Genomic DNA, 16,062 nt, shown 5'->3' with positions numbered 1-16,062 from the left:
TATAAGTCCTAACGTTTTAGGATTTCGAGGTTACCGTACGGTACGGTGTAAATCCTCCTGTCTTTTTAGGCTATTTGCACAGTCCGACATTGAGCAAATATAAGTCCTAAATCTTAAATAATTTACAGGATTGAAATATCAAATAATCATCACTTCAAAGACATAAAGCCAAACAATAGGATAGTTGGGAGGTCACTGGGGTTTTCCCTAGATCTGTGATATCCCCTACTTTTCTTTATTTGAATTCCTAAAATAATTGTTCCTATTTTGAGTCATTCTCATTTGATTTTTTTATGTCAAATCGTGAAAACCTAAACTTTGAAATCTTGAAACCAAAACCACCTGATCTTAATCGAGAGTTATCTTAAGTGATTTCGATCATTTAAGATGTAATTAACTATAGGGGCTTGCCTCTATAGGGAACCAGGAACCCAAATAAAATCTATCTAATTTTTATGTTAGATAGGGGAACTTGTCGGCAAATAAAATATTTCGCAGACTAAAACGGATGCCACAAATTCTTTAGTCTAGGTGATTGAATTCTCATTACAAGTGATATATTTATTCGTCGGGATAAGTGTATTACCTGTAGTATTATATTCAATCATCTAAACTATTTAAAATGTGAGCCCCGCCTGGTCTTACCTATTTTAAAATTAAAATGTTACATTTAAAAAATCAAAAAAGGTTATATTTATATTTAAATTATTTTTAAAAGCACAAAATCATCACTCTTTTTCAAATCACAAAGGTTGGACAATAAAACGGCCGACAATCAATTGGAGTGTCTGCAGATCTATACTCACTGATCCCAGTTTCCTTGAGAAGATAAAAAACATAGTTTTGTTGGGAGACAACAATCTTTTCTTCGATTCCTTGGGAAGAACAAAAACATAGTTTTGTTGGGAGATAATAATTCCTTTCTTCGATCGAGTAACCTCCATGCCAACAAAATATCTCAGAGATACTAAGTCATTGGTTTCAGAAACATATACTAGGAAAATCTTCAAGCATATCATCTCATATGCATCATTTTCGATGAAAATAATATCATTCACATACGCACTCAATATGGTTATCTTCCCTTCATTTGAAAGTATGAAAAATATCGTATGATCTCCTTGCTTTTGAGTAATACCGCTGACCTTTAATAAATAGGATAAATTTCTCAAACAATGCTTTTGGTGGCTGCTTCAACTTTTATATGGATTTTAATAATTTATACACTTCTATGGAGAACTACTCACCAAATCACGGTGGTGCATCAATATACACTTTTTCCACCAAGTCTCATTTGAGAAAGACATTCTTTATATCAAACTGTTATAGGGGCCGGTCAAAATTAGTTGTAAGTAACAAAAGAACCCTTAGAGAGTTTAGTTTTGCGACTATGGCCTAAATAATCAATGACATGGCGTAAATTTTTTGACAACCAGCCAAGCTTTATACTGTTCAGGGCCATCAAAATTATATGTAATTGTAAACACCCATTTTGCACCTGACAATTATCTTTCATCCATGTAGATCAATTATTTCTCACGTGTCATTCTTTTCAAGAGCTTTCATCTCCTCAAAAATAGCCTCCTTTCAATAAGGAATTATCAGAGCATCCTGCACAATATTAAAAATTTCCATACACAACAATTGTGAGGTAAAAGCATGGAAAGTAGGTGAGAGATTTTTCATACAATACATAATGGGACAACGACATTGGGTGCAAAACATTTCCCAAATGAAAAATCTAGACTCATTACACTATGGATACATACTAGGCTCGGATTTAGGACTAAGATGACGCGGAACTAGAAGATGAAGTGGACCAAACATGTGGTAGAGGATTAATGAGGAGATTACCTGGGTTCGTGGATTCGGGGCTATTGCAAAGAATTTGTAGATCCTTTCTTTTATGTTATCCTCAACCGCGAGTAGACAACATCAAATAGCACCACTATCATAATTTTGCTTCTTGCTTTTCTTTGTTATGAACACCATGAAATGGCATTATAAAAACTTCAATGTCTAAAAAACTCGATCTCCTCTCTCTTGATATAATATTGTTTAGATTTTCTTGTTAGACAATCAAGAATGGGGATATACTATTTTAGGCGTCTTCTATTTGAAAAACAAAATCCTAAAACTTAATAGTTAAATCTTTGTTTTGTTCCCCCATGAAGATGAGGTGAAAAAAAATGTAGTAATTAAAAAAAGGTGACATCAATGATAAAAAACAATTTTTTTAGAATTGGGATCAAAACATTTATACCCCTTTTGGTTAAGAGAATAACCAACAAACACGTTTTTTAGCTTGAGATTCAAGTTTTCCTTGATTATGAATGTGCATAAAAACAATACACCCAAATATTTTTAAAGGTAATGAGATGAGATTAGATTCTTTGAAAAAAAAAATTGAAAACATCAAAAGATGTTTCAAAGCTTAAAACCTTGTTAAGTGTTATATTTATGAGAAAAATAGGCGTAAGAACGACTTCACCTAAAAAATATTTAGGTATCTGATTTGTAAATAGTAATGCTCAAGATACTTCCAACAAGTGTTTGCTATTTTTCTTTCAGTTACATCATTTTCTAGTGGAGTGTCAACAAGAGTTTTGATGAATTATTCTTTCTTTGAGAAAACAATTAACCCAATGTATTTTTGAAGTACTTTTGGTCATCCCCTTAGAATATTTAAGTAAAATTTTGAAATTATGTTTATATCACGGTGTAAAAGTTTTTGAAAATTAATTTCACTTCAAATTTTTTTTTCATTAAATTAGCCCAACTTAACCTATTGTGATCATAAATGAAAGTCAACATTTTTTTCCCAAAATGTGTAAGGTTATTACAGGGCTCCCAAATATTATTACTATAAATCAGAGTAAATAATACAGTTGGTTTGTGTATTTGTAGAGAAAAAAATACACTATGATGTTTAACAAATTGATAAACTTCGCATTAAAAAAAGGACAATTTTTATTTTAAAATAATTTGATAAACAAGTATTTTAGATACTAAAAACTAGGATGAATTAACATTAATTATCATAACATAATTTCATTATCTTTAGAAACAGAAACAATTTAAACCATTATTTTTACATTGTTTATTCGAGTCAAGTCCATCGTCAAAATAGTAGAGTCAATATTTTTCCTTAGCACTGTCAATCATCATTCCCGTTGTCAATTCCTAAAACTCACAACAAGAATAAAAGTTTGCTTGACATTCATGATCAACAATATTTTATTAATGGACAATAAATTACATGATAGATAGGAACATGAAAAACATCGTGAAGTGTTTACAACAACGAGGAAAATTTGACGGTTCTTATCACAATAATTAACAAGAGAGAAACATAAGTGATTTTGATCTTTTTATTGCCTGCACAAGGCTTATAAGAGGAAAATAATTTAGAACAACCAATCATGTCATTTGTTGTGCCTGAATCAATTATTCAAGAATAAAAAAATTATGAATAACACCTAACAAAACAATGACTAAAGAGTTATACTTTTATACAAGGAGTAAGATAGAGTCAGGTATAATTCTAGATATTAAAATAATTTGTTTAAGTGCACTAATTGCTCTTTGGTGAAATGATATGCAATCGAGTTAGTAGGAGGCTCCTGAGTTTCTTTAATAGTGGTTTGATAAGCTTGACCTTCACGCTTGGATTTTGATTTCCAGTTTGCAAGTTTACCATGATTTCATACGCCCCTTCTTTGCTAGTGTCAACCACTTTTGACATAAGAGTTGAGTTCACTTGTCAATGAAACAAGAAGATTCGGTGTTACACTTACAGTGCATAATTTTTTTCTGAGGATGCGACATCAGACTTCGTCGAAACTTAGATTAAGGACGACTAGGAACATGTAGACTCCATTTTTTTCTTCTCTTCCTGTGGCGAGCATAATCATTCGAATTCTCCCAAACATCATCATAATATAGATTAAGTTTCTGCCAAAATGCTACCAAGTCGTAATATGTAGTAACATCACGATCGTTTTGTTTTGATTTCTAATGTTGAGTTTTCAATTCAAAAATTCAGGAAGAATTTTCCAATTTTGAATAGAGAGATTTTGAACAACCTCTCAAATATCTCGAGTAATGGGAAGAAATAGACATGGCTTTTCTAAGGTTGATTCCATGGAGTTGATAAGCCAAGTCATAACGAACAAATTTTTGGACTGCCATTTTTTTCTGATTAGGATTGCTAGCAATAGATTTTACATTTTTTCCTATTAAATCCAGATTTTCGCTCTTGTCGATCAATAATTTTATAATTTGACCCACTCTAAGAAGTTGTACTCGTTGAATTTTATAACTGTGAGATAAGGAGGTGGGTTCTGGGAATAATACTCATCTGATACATCCATGAAATGAGCTGTAGGGTGGGGTAATGTGGTTTCGGAATTATTGGAGTTATTTGATGTGGTATGATTTCTCTGAACTCCATGCATCATTGCTGACTTATACGACATCCTCAGAACTGAGAAGAGCAGCACGTGCAGTGGAAAAGAAAGACAATATGAGTTTGGTACGGACTCAACCTGCAAACGACGCTAAAGAAAGTGGTGAGGAGTTTCGTTCCAACTGCAGCCGTGCGGAACAGAGAAAAATCCCGAGCAAAACTTGTCAAAGAAAAGTCGCAAAAGAAGTCGTGAGGGGCCAAAAGAACTTGCAGACTGACGTTTGGGCCCTAACACGGTACATAATGATCTCAAGTAGAAGCAAAGTGAAGTGAAACTCCTAAACTGACAACTGAAAGATTTCAAACGCAATTTCAAGGGCAAATTGTGGCTCTAATACCATATAAGTTTTGGAAGGGAAAAAATAATTATTCCTCTTGAATTTCATACAAAAAGATTACAAGATAAATAGAGAGGGATGGCTCCCACATTTGACAAGTTAAAAAATCGCCATAACCCCAATGATAAAAGAATAAAACAGGAATTATGAAATTTCAATAATACTACATTCTACAAATAGAAAATATCTAATAATAAAATATACTAAAATAAAAACTTCCTAAAAATCCAACGAGCATTAATTTCAATCCTATCATTTTATCATTACTAGGAAACACGCAAGTGTAATGCACATCCTTCTTAAAAATTTCCAACAATTTCAAAAGTAAAAAAAAAATCAGAAAGTACGTTAAAGTCCACAATATAACCAAGAAAAAACAAAAATAAAATAATCAAAACATATATCTTTACATAATGTAATATGCTTTGGCAACATAATCCTATTAGTGTTCTCTTCATCCTCAATCACATATCATTTGAAAACAGGATTTCAGTTTGTGAATGTTTAATAATGGAACATTCTTTCTCACATGTGCAAGAAAAAATTAATATGATCAAATTTGATCTAAAAGGCATTATAAATTTAGCAAAACAGCAAAACGATATTTGAAATTTATTAATATTACTCTCTTTTTAATTTCATTACAGCATATAGGCCAATGTTAACACCTCTGCACACCATTTAATTTTGAAATGAAGAGTATTCTCACTGCAAGAAAATATGATTGGCATCATTGCTACCATGAACTGGTGTCACAAATTTAAAGACTAAAAACAAACAAACATAACTTGATCTAGAAATTAAAATAATACATTCAGGAGGACTTGAGAAAGAACATAATTTACAACTAAAGATTTCTAAATATAATTTTATTTAAAAATTGGAGAAGGCTTCCATTCAAAACAAGGTCACCACATCCTAAGAATAAAGGGAAATTTACATACATGCCACAAAAGACTTATGCATATACATATCTAACACCTAAAATTTGATATTTACATTTATAACACTTTGGTGTTATAAACTATGCATGAAAAAGGTATTCTACTTTTAAAAGTTATTAATAATGGTATTTATGATGTAATGCCAAAGATTTGAGTGCCAGGAATTTAAATATGGAAGTTTTGGTGCTAGCATGTAAATATATAAGAGTTTTGCGGTAAGTATGTAAATGCCCCAAGAATACATAATTTTGAGAGTTCTATTTTGAAATGAAATTTCAGCCACAAGATATACTATAAAAATGATTGAAATTTTCTTCATTATGGCTAAAAATATAATATATAGATATAAATATTGATAAAAGATAAATACTAAAACACACGCACACAGAGATGAATTGATAATGAAGTTGAGAAAGAGAAAGAGAGAGGAAGATGAGGAAAGAAATTCATTGAAATTAAAATCTTTTGAAGAATAATTTGACCTGATGGATGAAAAAGGATGTGGATTTGTAGTCGTCTCTTTCTTTCGATTTTTCCAATTATGCCTTCACATCAAAAATATAGGAAAACATTCAATTTTTTAAAAATTGTGTTGACACATGTTATAACATATATTGATATGGAGTAAATTTTAAAAATGATAACTATGAAGGTGACGCATGAGCGTCCCACACAAATATTTCCACGATACTATAGCTGCTACAATACCGTGGGATTCGCTATAGCAGGAGACAAACTGAAATAGTCTTGTTTTCCTTTCTTATGCTTTCTTTTATATTATCATTCATTCATTTCCAGCCTTTTCCAATATATGTGTTGTATTAGAGTTTAGAAAGAGATTTGGTCATGTTTCTGCTCATGACAGCCGTCGGTGTTTGTTTCTCCCTTTGAAGGTTGTATTTGAGGGTTTGAGTAGTTCTTAGGAGGTATCTCTTTCCCGAAGTGGTGATTATTGACATGTCCTTTAACGGGTTAATTTTCCTCCTGCATTTTATACTCAGTTATTTGATCATATTGCACTTTAATGAAATGTATTTTAATGTTTTTGGTTGCAGGTATAATAGCTTAAGCAATTGGAGCGAACTACAGCGAAACAGAGCAAAACAAAGAAAATGGAGCAAAGAAGGTTTGGACCTGAACTGGCGCTTAGGGACCGGCTTCTGGAGCTTAGGCGTCACTCCATGGCGCCATGGCGCCAGCGCTTGGTGCTTAAGCGCCGAACACCGTAGAGTTTACAGAGAAAGTGGTGCCTAGGCGCCACATATTGGCGCATAGGCGCAAGTTCAAATTGTCAGCCGACAGAGAGAGTAGCGCCTAGGCGCCCAACAGTTTTTCACACGAAAAGGAGGGTTTTTTTTTTCTTCAGGGAATCAGGGGGGAGACGAGGAGGAGACATTAGAGTAGCCTGGAGAGAATAAAGTTGAAGAGAAGAAGAGAGGAAAAGTGAGAGTTTCTTTTCTTTTTCTATATTTTATGTGAGATATTTGTGAGAGGTGTAAGGAAGTATTGTAAGATTGTAAGGAGAAAATTTTGGAGTGGAGATTTCTTCATTTCTCAGGGAAGAATATAGGTTCTTTGTATTTTCATTGTCATGCATTAAAGTAATTCATAGTACTTGACTTTGTTTTAATATAATATGTTATGATTTGTGGTTTTCTCCATGAAATCTGAGTAGTTTACTTATTTCCTTCCTTTTATGATGAAATAGCAGCATGTCTAGGGAGTAAATTTAATTGGAATCATGTTAATTTAGTAATCATGATGGTTTTTCATTTGAACTTCATTTACGTTGCAATTTGGTCAGTTATAGTGTTAAAATTCGTTGTGAACCCATAAGATCTGAGAGGGCTATGGTTTCAAACAACTGATGAAAATCACACTAATCTATATGGTGAAGGAAAAGTGGTCCTTAAATTAGTGCAAATATTTAGGGAGATTATTTTAACGAGGATAATTAAGAGATTTCTAGAGTGACAGGCAGAAACAATTCTTATGTTAACCTAGTTTCTTTATGCACTTAAAAAAGGGTAAAGGAATATATATGCTCATATTTGTCATAAATTTATTTAGAAATTCCAGTAGATTTACACCTACGCTAGCTACTAGTTTCATTACAGGGGAGGTAACCTCTTAGCCTGAACTTTTTGCTTAATTTAGCCTGGTGTTTTTAACTGTTTAGTAAACTTAGAACTGTAGAAATGGTTTAGTAGAATTCCTTAGTCTACATCAAACATCAAACCTATTTCCTAGCTAAGAGTCCTTAAATTCTAGTAGAGCTTTTCTTAAGTTTGTATAATTTAATGTCTTCCCTGTGGGATCGATAATAAGGTTTAAAGAAAATCCTATATTACTTGAACGATACGTGTAGTTGCATTAAAACCTAGTGAATAATATTTAATTGTGGTAAATCTTGAGTTATAAAATGTATTTTAAAATTATAATATTAAATTCCTAAATCACTATGTGTACCGTAAATAAAGTAGCGGTCAATTATCATCCTTATCCCCTTCTACATACTCCCAACGTCACTCCTAACCGCTTTGTCCCTGCTGCAGCTGCCCAAGATAGCAACTACTGTTTTTTTTCCAACAGTTTCCCCAATTCTAACCGCCTCCCTTCCTTCCCTGCCATACTAGCATCCCACATAGCCACCTCCACCGTTCCCTGACCTTCCTGCATCACTCCTACTCGCCAATCCTTGCTGCCACGAACCAAAAAATAACAAATCTTCTGTTTACTCTTGTTAAACCATCATTCCAACTTGTTGCTGCTCGGATTGCAGCCTATCCTCCCGCCCCTATAGTCCTCGATTGCTGCCCCCACAATCAATTGCACTCCTCTTGTTTTCCTGCAGTACACAGCCTTTACCAAACGCAGTCACTGTCCCAGCCCTCCACTTTGCTGCCAACACAATTCAATCATCCCTCCTATTGTTGTCCCACCCATCCACAATCCATTCAGCCATTCCCGACCATCTAGCTGACCTCTAGCACCTATGGATCGAGCCCTAGTGTGAGTTTGTGTCATGTTTGCTATAATTTTCCTTTCAAGTGTGTTTGATTGTAGCTGTCTATTTGCTTTCAGAAATCAAAGTCTTTGGAAGAATAATTTGACCTGATGGATGAATAAGGGTGTGGATTTGTAGGTGTCTCTTTCTTTCTATTTTTCCATTGAAGTCCTTGCATAAAAAATATTAAAAAAAACTCTCAATTTTTTAAAAGTTGTGGACTTATGTTATACCATATATTGATTTTGAGTAATTCTTAAAAATGGTAACTACTAATGTGTGTGAGCTAACCATTTGCCTTCAAGGTCATTTATAGATACAGGTTTTTCTGAAAAATATAACACATTTCTATGTGATTGAAGATGATGGAATAGTGTAATCCAAGGGTTGCTGAGAAAGTGCTCCAAAAGGTTTATGACAACTCTCTAGATAGTTTTATGTAAATATAAGTTTATGCCAAGCAAACAAAAGAAAATAGAGTTAATATAGCTAATACAAATATTTAAAGCTCATGACTTTATTATGGCATATCTTAATTTCCTTTGAAAAAGTAAAGCTTTTAAGAAGAGATTCTTTTAGATATTTGTAAATCTTTTATATCTTACCATGTCCTAGTCTAAGCCTATTATGACATCCTAAATCAATTTTGAGTAGATTTAGGAAAACATTTCAGATCAAATCCATACTTTCAAAGAGTAAAAATTCCACTAATTTTCATCAGATGATGGGAAATGAAATTCAAATGAAACTTGCAATTATTCTGAATAAAATTCATCCTTTCTTCTATAATTAGAACTCAGTTGGTAAAGAAATTTCTCTTGAAACTATAGGATAAACTCCATGCAGCATCTTGCTCTCTAAATTTTCCTTTCTTAAAGATTTCATCTAGCAAATTAAGCATATGCCAATTCTCCCTGAGGTAAAATTATATGTGATCATAGATTTTATTTTGTAAGCTTAGTTTCATTTTGAGTTTGTCATTTTAAACTTCTTCATCAAGCTCATTATATTTCACTTATCTATAAACTTATTTGCCCAATTTCTTCCACAACTTTGCACAACAATTATTTTAACCTCATTTGAGGTGTATATTGAAATTAAATGTGTTCATTGAAAATTAGTAAATTTTTTTTTCAAAACATTATCATTGTAGAGTCTTAAGCCCCGGATATGAAAAATGAAAGTTGTGTTAAGTAGGCGGCCACCAACATAAATTTTTTGTCAAAAGATCATGACATGAATCCTTTAAATTCTTCAGTAAATGCTAGAGCATCCTCTGGAAACGAAGCGTTGTATGACTTAAATACAGTGAAAAGTGTGCAAGGACTGACCGCTACACCGGCGCCCGGGTGTAGTATCAAATAAGTAAGAGTTCCCACATTCTGATGAATGTGAACAAAGAATTTAGTTTATGAAACTAATATTAAAATTGGATTTTAAAAATTTAAGTACCTTTATAGATAAATTAATGGAATTAATAGATATCATGGTTCATAGAAAGAAAAATATCTTGTGTATTCACGAAAATACATGAGTTAGAGAAAATGCTAAGGAGATTGACACCTTGGGGTTTAAACTTAGATATTTAGGTAGATATCAAACTAGAAATGGTGTAGGTTAATTATAGATAAGAGTTCAAAAAATAATGTTGTAAAAATTAATATAAGTGAAGATAAAATTATAATTCTGAAGATTGTTGTTGATACTTAGGGCGTATGGTTTGCTAAAAATAAAATGTTATTTAAAAGATTTTCAGAGTACTATAATTTCGAGTTGTTTAGTTCGCTGTAAAATAAAGTTAATACTTCATATTATTTTATTTGGTTTGAAGCAAATTGAAAATAATGTATTTACTTGGATAAAAGGCAGTGGGCAGCGACACGCGGTCGGCGGGTGGCGGTTGACGAAGGAGACTGGTGCTAAGCAACAGCGGCCAAAGGAAGATTGCAGAGAGCGTCGGGTTATTGGTGGCAGACCACGGGCAGCAAGCGGCGGAGTGATGCAACGGCGAAAGGTGGCATGCAACGGGCAATGACGACGGCGACGAGCAGCTAAGGCGGGCGGTTGGTAGGTGGGTGGTGACGAGTGCGGAATGGGGTTACGCGGCTAGCTGTGGGGAGCAGAGGTGGCCAGGGGGGGTGGGGCCAGGCGGGCGACGGGAGAAGAAGGTGAGCGAGGGGTGGCGACGAGCCTATAGCGTTTTACATGATTGATGTAATTCAAATTCAGGCAAATCAGTTAAATTCAAAATTCAGTTAAAATGAACTATGGTGTAAACTTCAAATTCATTAAAACTTTACATTGTATTTGTAAATTTTCATACCAAACACAGAATTTTCCCAAATCTCTACAAAAGATTTACTGTACAAATTCACTCAACCAAATGACCTCCAAGATTTTTAATGTTATAAGTGTTTATGCTCCTCAGATAGATTTAGATATAGAGTTAAAAGAAAAATTCTCGAATGACCTAGAAGATTTAACACAAATGATATCCCTTAAACAAAGAATTTTTATTGAATGATATTTAAATAGGCATGTTGATAGTGGTAGAAGATTTTAGAAATATTTATGATAGCTAAGGTTTTGGAGTGATTAAAGAAAAAAATATAACTACATTAAATTTTGTTTTAACGTATGATTTTGTTATTGTTAATACTTTATTTAAGAAATGAGATGAGCGTATTATTACTCATAAGAATTGATTACTTTCTTATGAAAAAAAGAGATCGTCAAGAATGTAAAGATTATATGGTCATTCAAAATGAAAATTTAAATACTCAGCATCGATTATTAGTTTTGAATATTAAGACGAATTGTAAAATAAAGAATACAATAAAATTTTATTATAAAATTAGATGGGGGCACCTAAAAGACAAATAAAATTATTTTTATGAGTAAATTTCAAGATTTCAAGATATGAAATGTTCGTAAAGATGCTAGCTCTAAGTGAGATAAAGTAAATAGCACTATTAAACAAGTGGCAAATAATGCATTTGGTGACTCAAAAGAAAAAAAAATTATAAATAAAAATAAATGATGGTGGAAGAATTATATGCAAGCAAAGCTAAAATATAATAAATTGTTATAAAAATTAATTTAAATGTAAAAGCTTAGAGAACTGAGAAATTATAAGGTGGTTCGTAAGGAGTGAAAAAGAACAATTTGTGGCACTCAAAATTCTACTTTTAGAGATCTATAAGAAATTAGGATACTAAATCGGGTGAAAAATATATGTATAAACTAACTAAACAAAGAGAAAAGAAAAGTAAAGATTTAAATCAAATAATGTGTATTAAAGATGAAAATTGAAAAGCTTTTTTTTAGAGGAAGATATTCAACATAGGGGAGTGAGTTATTTTGATAAATTTTCAATAAAATTTCGGAAAATATGATCAATCTTAGTGATCTTAATATGTTTAATAATAATAATAATAATAATTAGTTTTACTATCGCATTATTAAAAAAAAGTTGAGGAAGCTTTAATTAAAGATAAGGGTAGAAAATCAGTAAAACTTGAAGATACCCCAATTGAAGTGTGGAAATATATAAAAGCTTTAGGTGTTTCTTCGCTTACTAAACTCTTTAATATTATTTTAAAAATTAAATAGATGTTTGAGGAGTGGGAGAAGAGTATATTGGTCCTCATTTTTAAGAATAAAGGGGAAGGACAAGAGTGTGCAAATTATCAAGGAACTAAGTTGATGTATCATACTTTAAAATTATGGGAGAGAGTAACTGAACAAATGTTAAGATGTGACACGAAGATTTCTCATAATCAGTTTGGATTTATGTCGGGCAGGTCTACTATGAAAGTTATACATTTATTGAGAGGTTTGATGTAGAAGTACAAAAAGAGCCAGAAGGATCTACAAATGTTTTTTATTGATTTAAACAAAGCATAGGGTAAGGTCCCAAGAGAAGTCCTTTGGAGAGTTTAAGAGAACAAGGTGTTGTTATGACTTTTATTCAAGTCATTAAAGATATGTAAACTAGAGTTGTTACTTGTGTTCGAACAGAAGGGGGATTGTCCTATTTCAAGTGGATTACATAAAGGATCAGCTTTAAGCCCGTATGTTTTTTTTCTTTAGTTATGGATGCTCTTACAGGACATTTATTGGAGGATGTACCTAAGTGTATGTTTTTCGCCGACGATACCCTTCTAGTGGATAAGATTAGAAAAAGAATTCAGGAATAACTTGAATTATTGAGGTCCGCATCGGATTCTAAAGGCCTTCGTTGGAGAAGATCTAAAAGCGAATACATGGAATTTAGTTTTAGTAGTAGTAGCTCTAGTGGCACGGTTGTAACCATGGGTGATCAAATCATTAAAAGGTGTGAACGTTTTAGATATCTCGAGTTTATTGTTCAAAGTAATGGTGATATAGATGGGGATGTTATTAGTAGAATTCAGGTTGGTTGGTTGAAGTGCAAGAAAACCTTGGGCCTATTGTGTGATAGAGAAATACCGCTTAGACTTAAAAGAAAAATTTAATGAGATTGTGGTGAGACCTGCAATGCTATATGGTGCAAAATGTTGGCCTTTAAAAGAGAAGCATAAAACAAAATTAAGTGTTGTTGACATGAGAATACTTAGGTGAATAATTGGCTTGACACTTAGAGACAAATGTGAAATGAAAATATCTGTGATAGGGTCAGTGTAGCTTCAGTGGCAGACAAGATTAAAGAGAGTCGTCTTAGATTGTTTGATCACATTATGTTTGATCACATTAAACACATTAAACATCGATCATCTGATGATCCGGTTAGAAGACTAGATGTTTTAGATTCAACTAATATTAAAAAGGCAGAGGTAGAGCTAAAAAGACTTGGGCATATTGTATATAAGATGATAGTAATCTATTAGAATTAAATGAAAATATGACACTCAATAGAACACAATGGAGAAAAGTGATTCATGTAGCCACGTAGTGGGATAAAGGCTCGTTGTTTTGTTGTAACTGAGTGTTTACACAATTTAAGTTTTTATTCTATTGTTCACTGGACATTTATTTAACAAATTACTCAACCAAAACTTCCCCAATTCAAGGAGTCGTGTTGGAGTTACAAGACATGCCCCACCTTCCAAGGAGCCATATTCAAGCACCTCTCATACTGTTAGGATTCAGCCAAGCACCTCACCTAAGTTAAAAAATCAACTCTATCTGCCAGCTAACCAATATGGAATGTTTTGAATTTTGATTGCAAACAGTGGGGAAGGATATATTTATGTATTTTGACAAATGATGGGATCGATTATTGCTGGTTTGAATAAATTTGAAAATTGCTTAAGCAATTCTTCTTAGCTTTAGTAATTGTTTTGCTTTTTATCTCCATCACACCCCTCTACTCTCCAAGAAGCCATGTTCAAACACCTTCCATAGTCTTAGGATTCAGTCCAGCACCTCACCTATGTTACAAAATCAACTCTATCTGCCAGCTAACCAATATGGAATGTTTTGAATTTTCATTGCAAAAAGAGGGAAAGAATATATTTATGTATTTTGAAATATAATGGGAAACAATATTGCTAGATTGAGTAAATTTGGAAATTCCTTGAGCAATTCTTCTTTGAATTTGTAAATTTTAGCTTTTCATCTCCTTCACACCCCTCCACTCTCCCCACAACCCAATTCTAAGCCCCCGACCTTCCATGTAAATGTTCTCCCCACTAGGAAGAGCTTTTGAGCACCCTCTCCCGCTTAAACCCCAGCCCTCATCTTCATCCCTTCACTAGTCCTCACAACCCTAATCAGCCATTCCAACTTCATGTTGATCCACCAAATCCCAAATATATATTAACAAGCTCTTCACCTCCCTAAGCCTCTCATATTGAAACCCAAAATCATTAAAAGTATTGGCAACCTCCAATTCCTTCACCAAACCGTATTTCTTCTTCACTACCACCATTCCCAAGGTTCTCCTTCCTATGCAGAGCTTTCGGCCAACCTCTCCCTCTTAAACCTAAGCCCTCCTCTTCATCCCTTCACTAGCCCTAACGACCCTAATCAGCCATCCCCCTATCTCCACATCAGCTCCATAACCATCCACCACATCCTAAGGCACATGGTTCAAAGTCCTTGGGATGTGGAGATAGTTATGGAGCCTAGAGGTGGCTGATAGCCTTCGTGATATTTCACTTCAATTGAGTGATTCCATCCATATGTTTAACTTTCCTTCCATTTACAAGTTGTAAATTAGTCTGTTCATTTTGCAAAACAATGAAAAGTAATGCATATGATTTAATTAGTTGACTCTACGTTCGTGAAGCCATATACCCAACTAACATATCCTTACACCACTTGCGAGTCCCCTTAAAAGTGAGTTGTACATTCTACCAAGTAAAATATTAACCCTCTCTAAAGACTTAATATTTACATGATTATTCAAGTAGATAATATTATCAATGGCAGCTTGGTATAAAAAATTTCAAATCACTTAGTTTACACTTTGTTTTATTATTTACAATTACAAATTCACAGTTAAGTTGATCCTTATGAAGTGGATCTTACTCACTTTACCATTGATCAATAGCAATATGCCATTTATTTGATAACCCTGAATTGAATTACAATTTTAAAAAGAAACTAAATGGAATCCTCACATCACTTTCCTATGAATATGTATTGGAATTAAAAAGCTGCAGAAAATCACAATGCAAAAGGAAAACTATATACAATACTCATGCAGACTAAATGAGCATACAATGAAACAACTAACCAAAATTATGTTAAGGATGATAAATATGAAAATGCAAAGAAGAATGAACTGGGATGCATATATTGCAATAAAAAACGAGCAGTCTCATTTGCTTAGCAAGATCTTAGGCCATTCAACATCGTATTTAAGGAATAAATATATACTGTCATGTAATTGAGAAAAAAAAAACCAAAAAAAAAAAAAGAACTTTAAGGAAAGCAATCCAGTAACATTATCGTTAAAAAGTATAGCTTACCGTTCTCATGACATAGAGATAAAACGGAAGTATAGCTATCCTTCCAGATTCATCTTTCTCAAACTTCATAAAATTTGAGGGGCTAAAGAACCGCCGACATTTTGAACCAATTTGTTCAGCACAAACCGATGCAATATGACAGAAATCTTCATAGTTCATCTGCACAAGCATATACCATAAGAAATAGAACATGCGTCCAAAATTATTCAAAATTGAAGAATAAGAATAACAATCCTATAAAATTGTCAATATGCCTCATCCATTAATTTTTTTTTGCAAAACGATTCACAAGTTTCTCTCTCTCTCTCTCTCTCTCTCTCTCTCTCTATATATATATATATATATATAT

General features: G+C 33.0%; 1 protein-coding gene across 1 annotated transcript in view; it reads right to left on the bottom strand.

Moving 5' to 3' along the window:
* Positions 1-16,062, bottom strand: part of LOC110031190 (probable serine/threonine-protein phosphatase 2A regulatory subunit B'' subunit TON2) — a 90,357-nt gene that overhangs the window by 59,607 nt on the left and 14,688 nt on the right. Inside the window, exon 6 of the mRNA XM_020734276.1 lies at positions 15,714-15,872. Within this exon, the coding sequence (XP_020589935.1) occupies positions 15,714-15,872 (159 nt within the window). The remainder of the gene's footprint in view (positions 1-15,713; positions 15,873-16,062) is intronic.

The sequence above is a fragment of the Phalaenopsis equestris genome, unplaced genomic scaffold, assembly GCF_001263595.1.
Source record: "Phalaenopsis equestris unplaced genomic scaffold, ASM126359v1 Scaffold000787, whole genome shotgun sequence".
NCBI classification, from domain to species: Eukaryota; Viridiplantae; Streptophyta; class Magnoliopsida; order Asparagales; family Orchidaceae; genus Phalaenopsis; species Phalaenopsis equestris.
The sequence above is the reverse complement of the archived record's forward strand: the minus strand, read 5'-3'. Positions and strand labels throughout refer to the sequence as shown.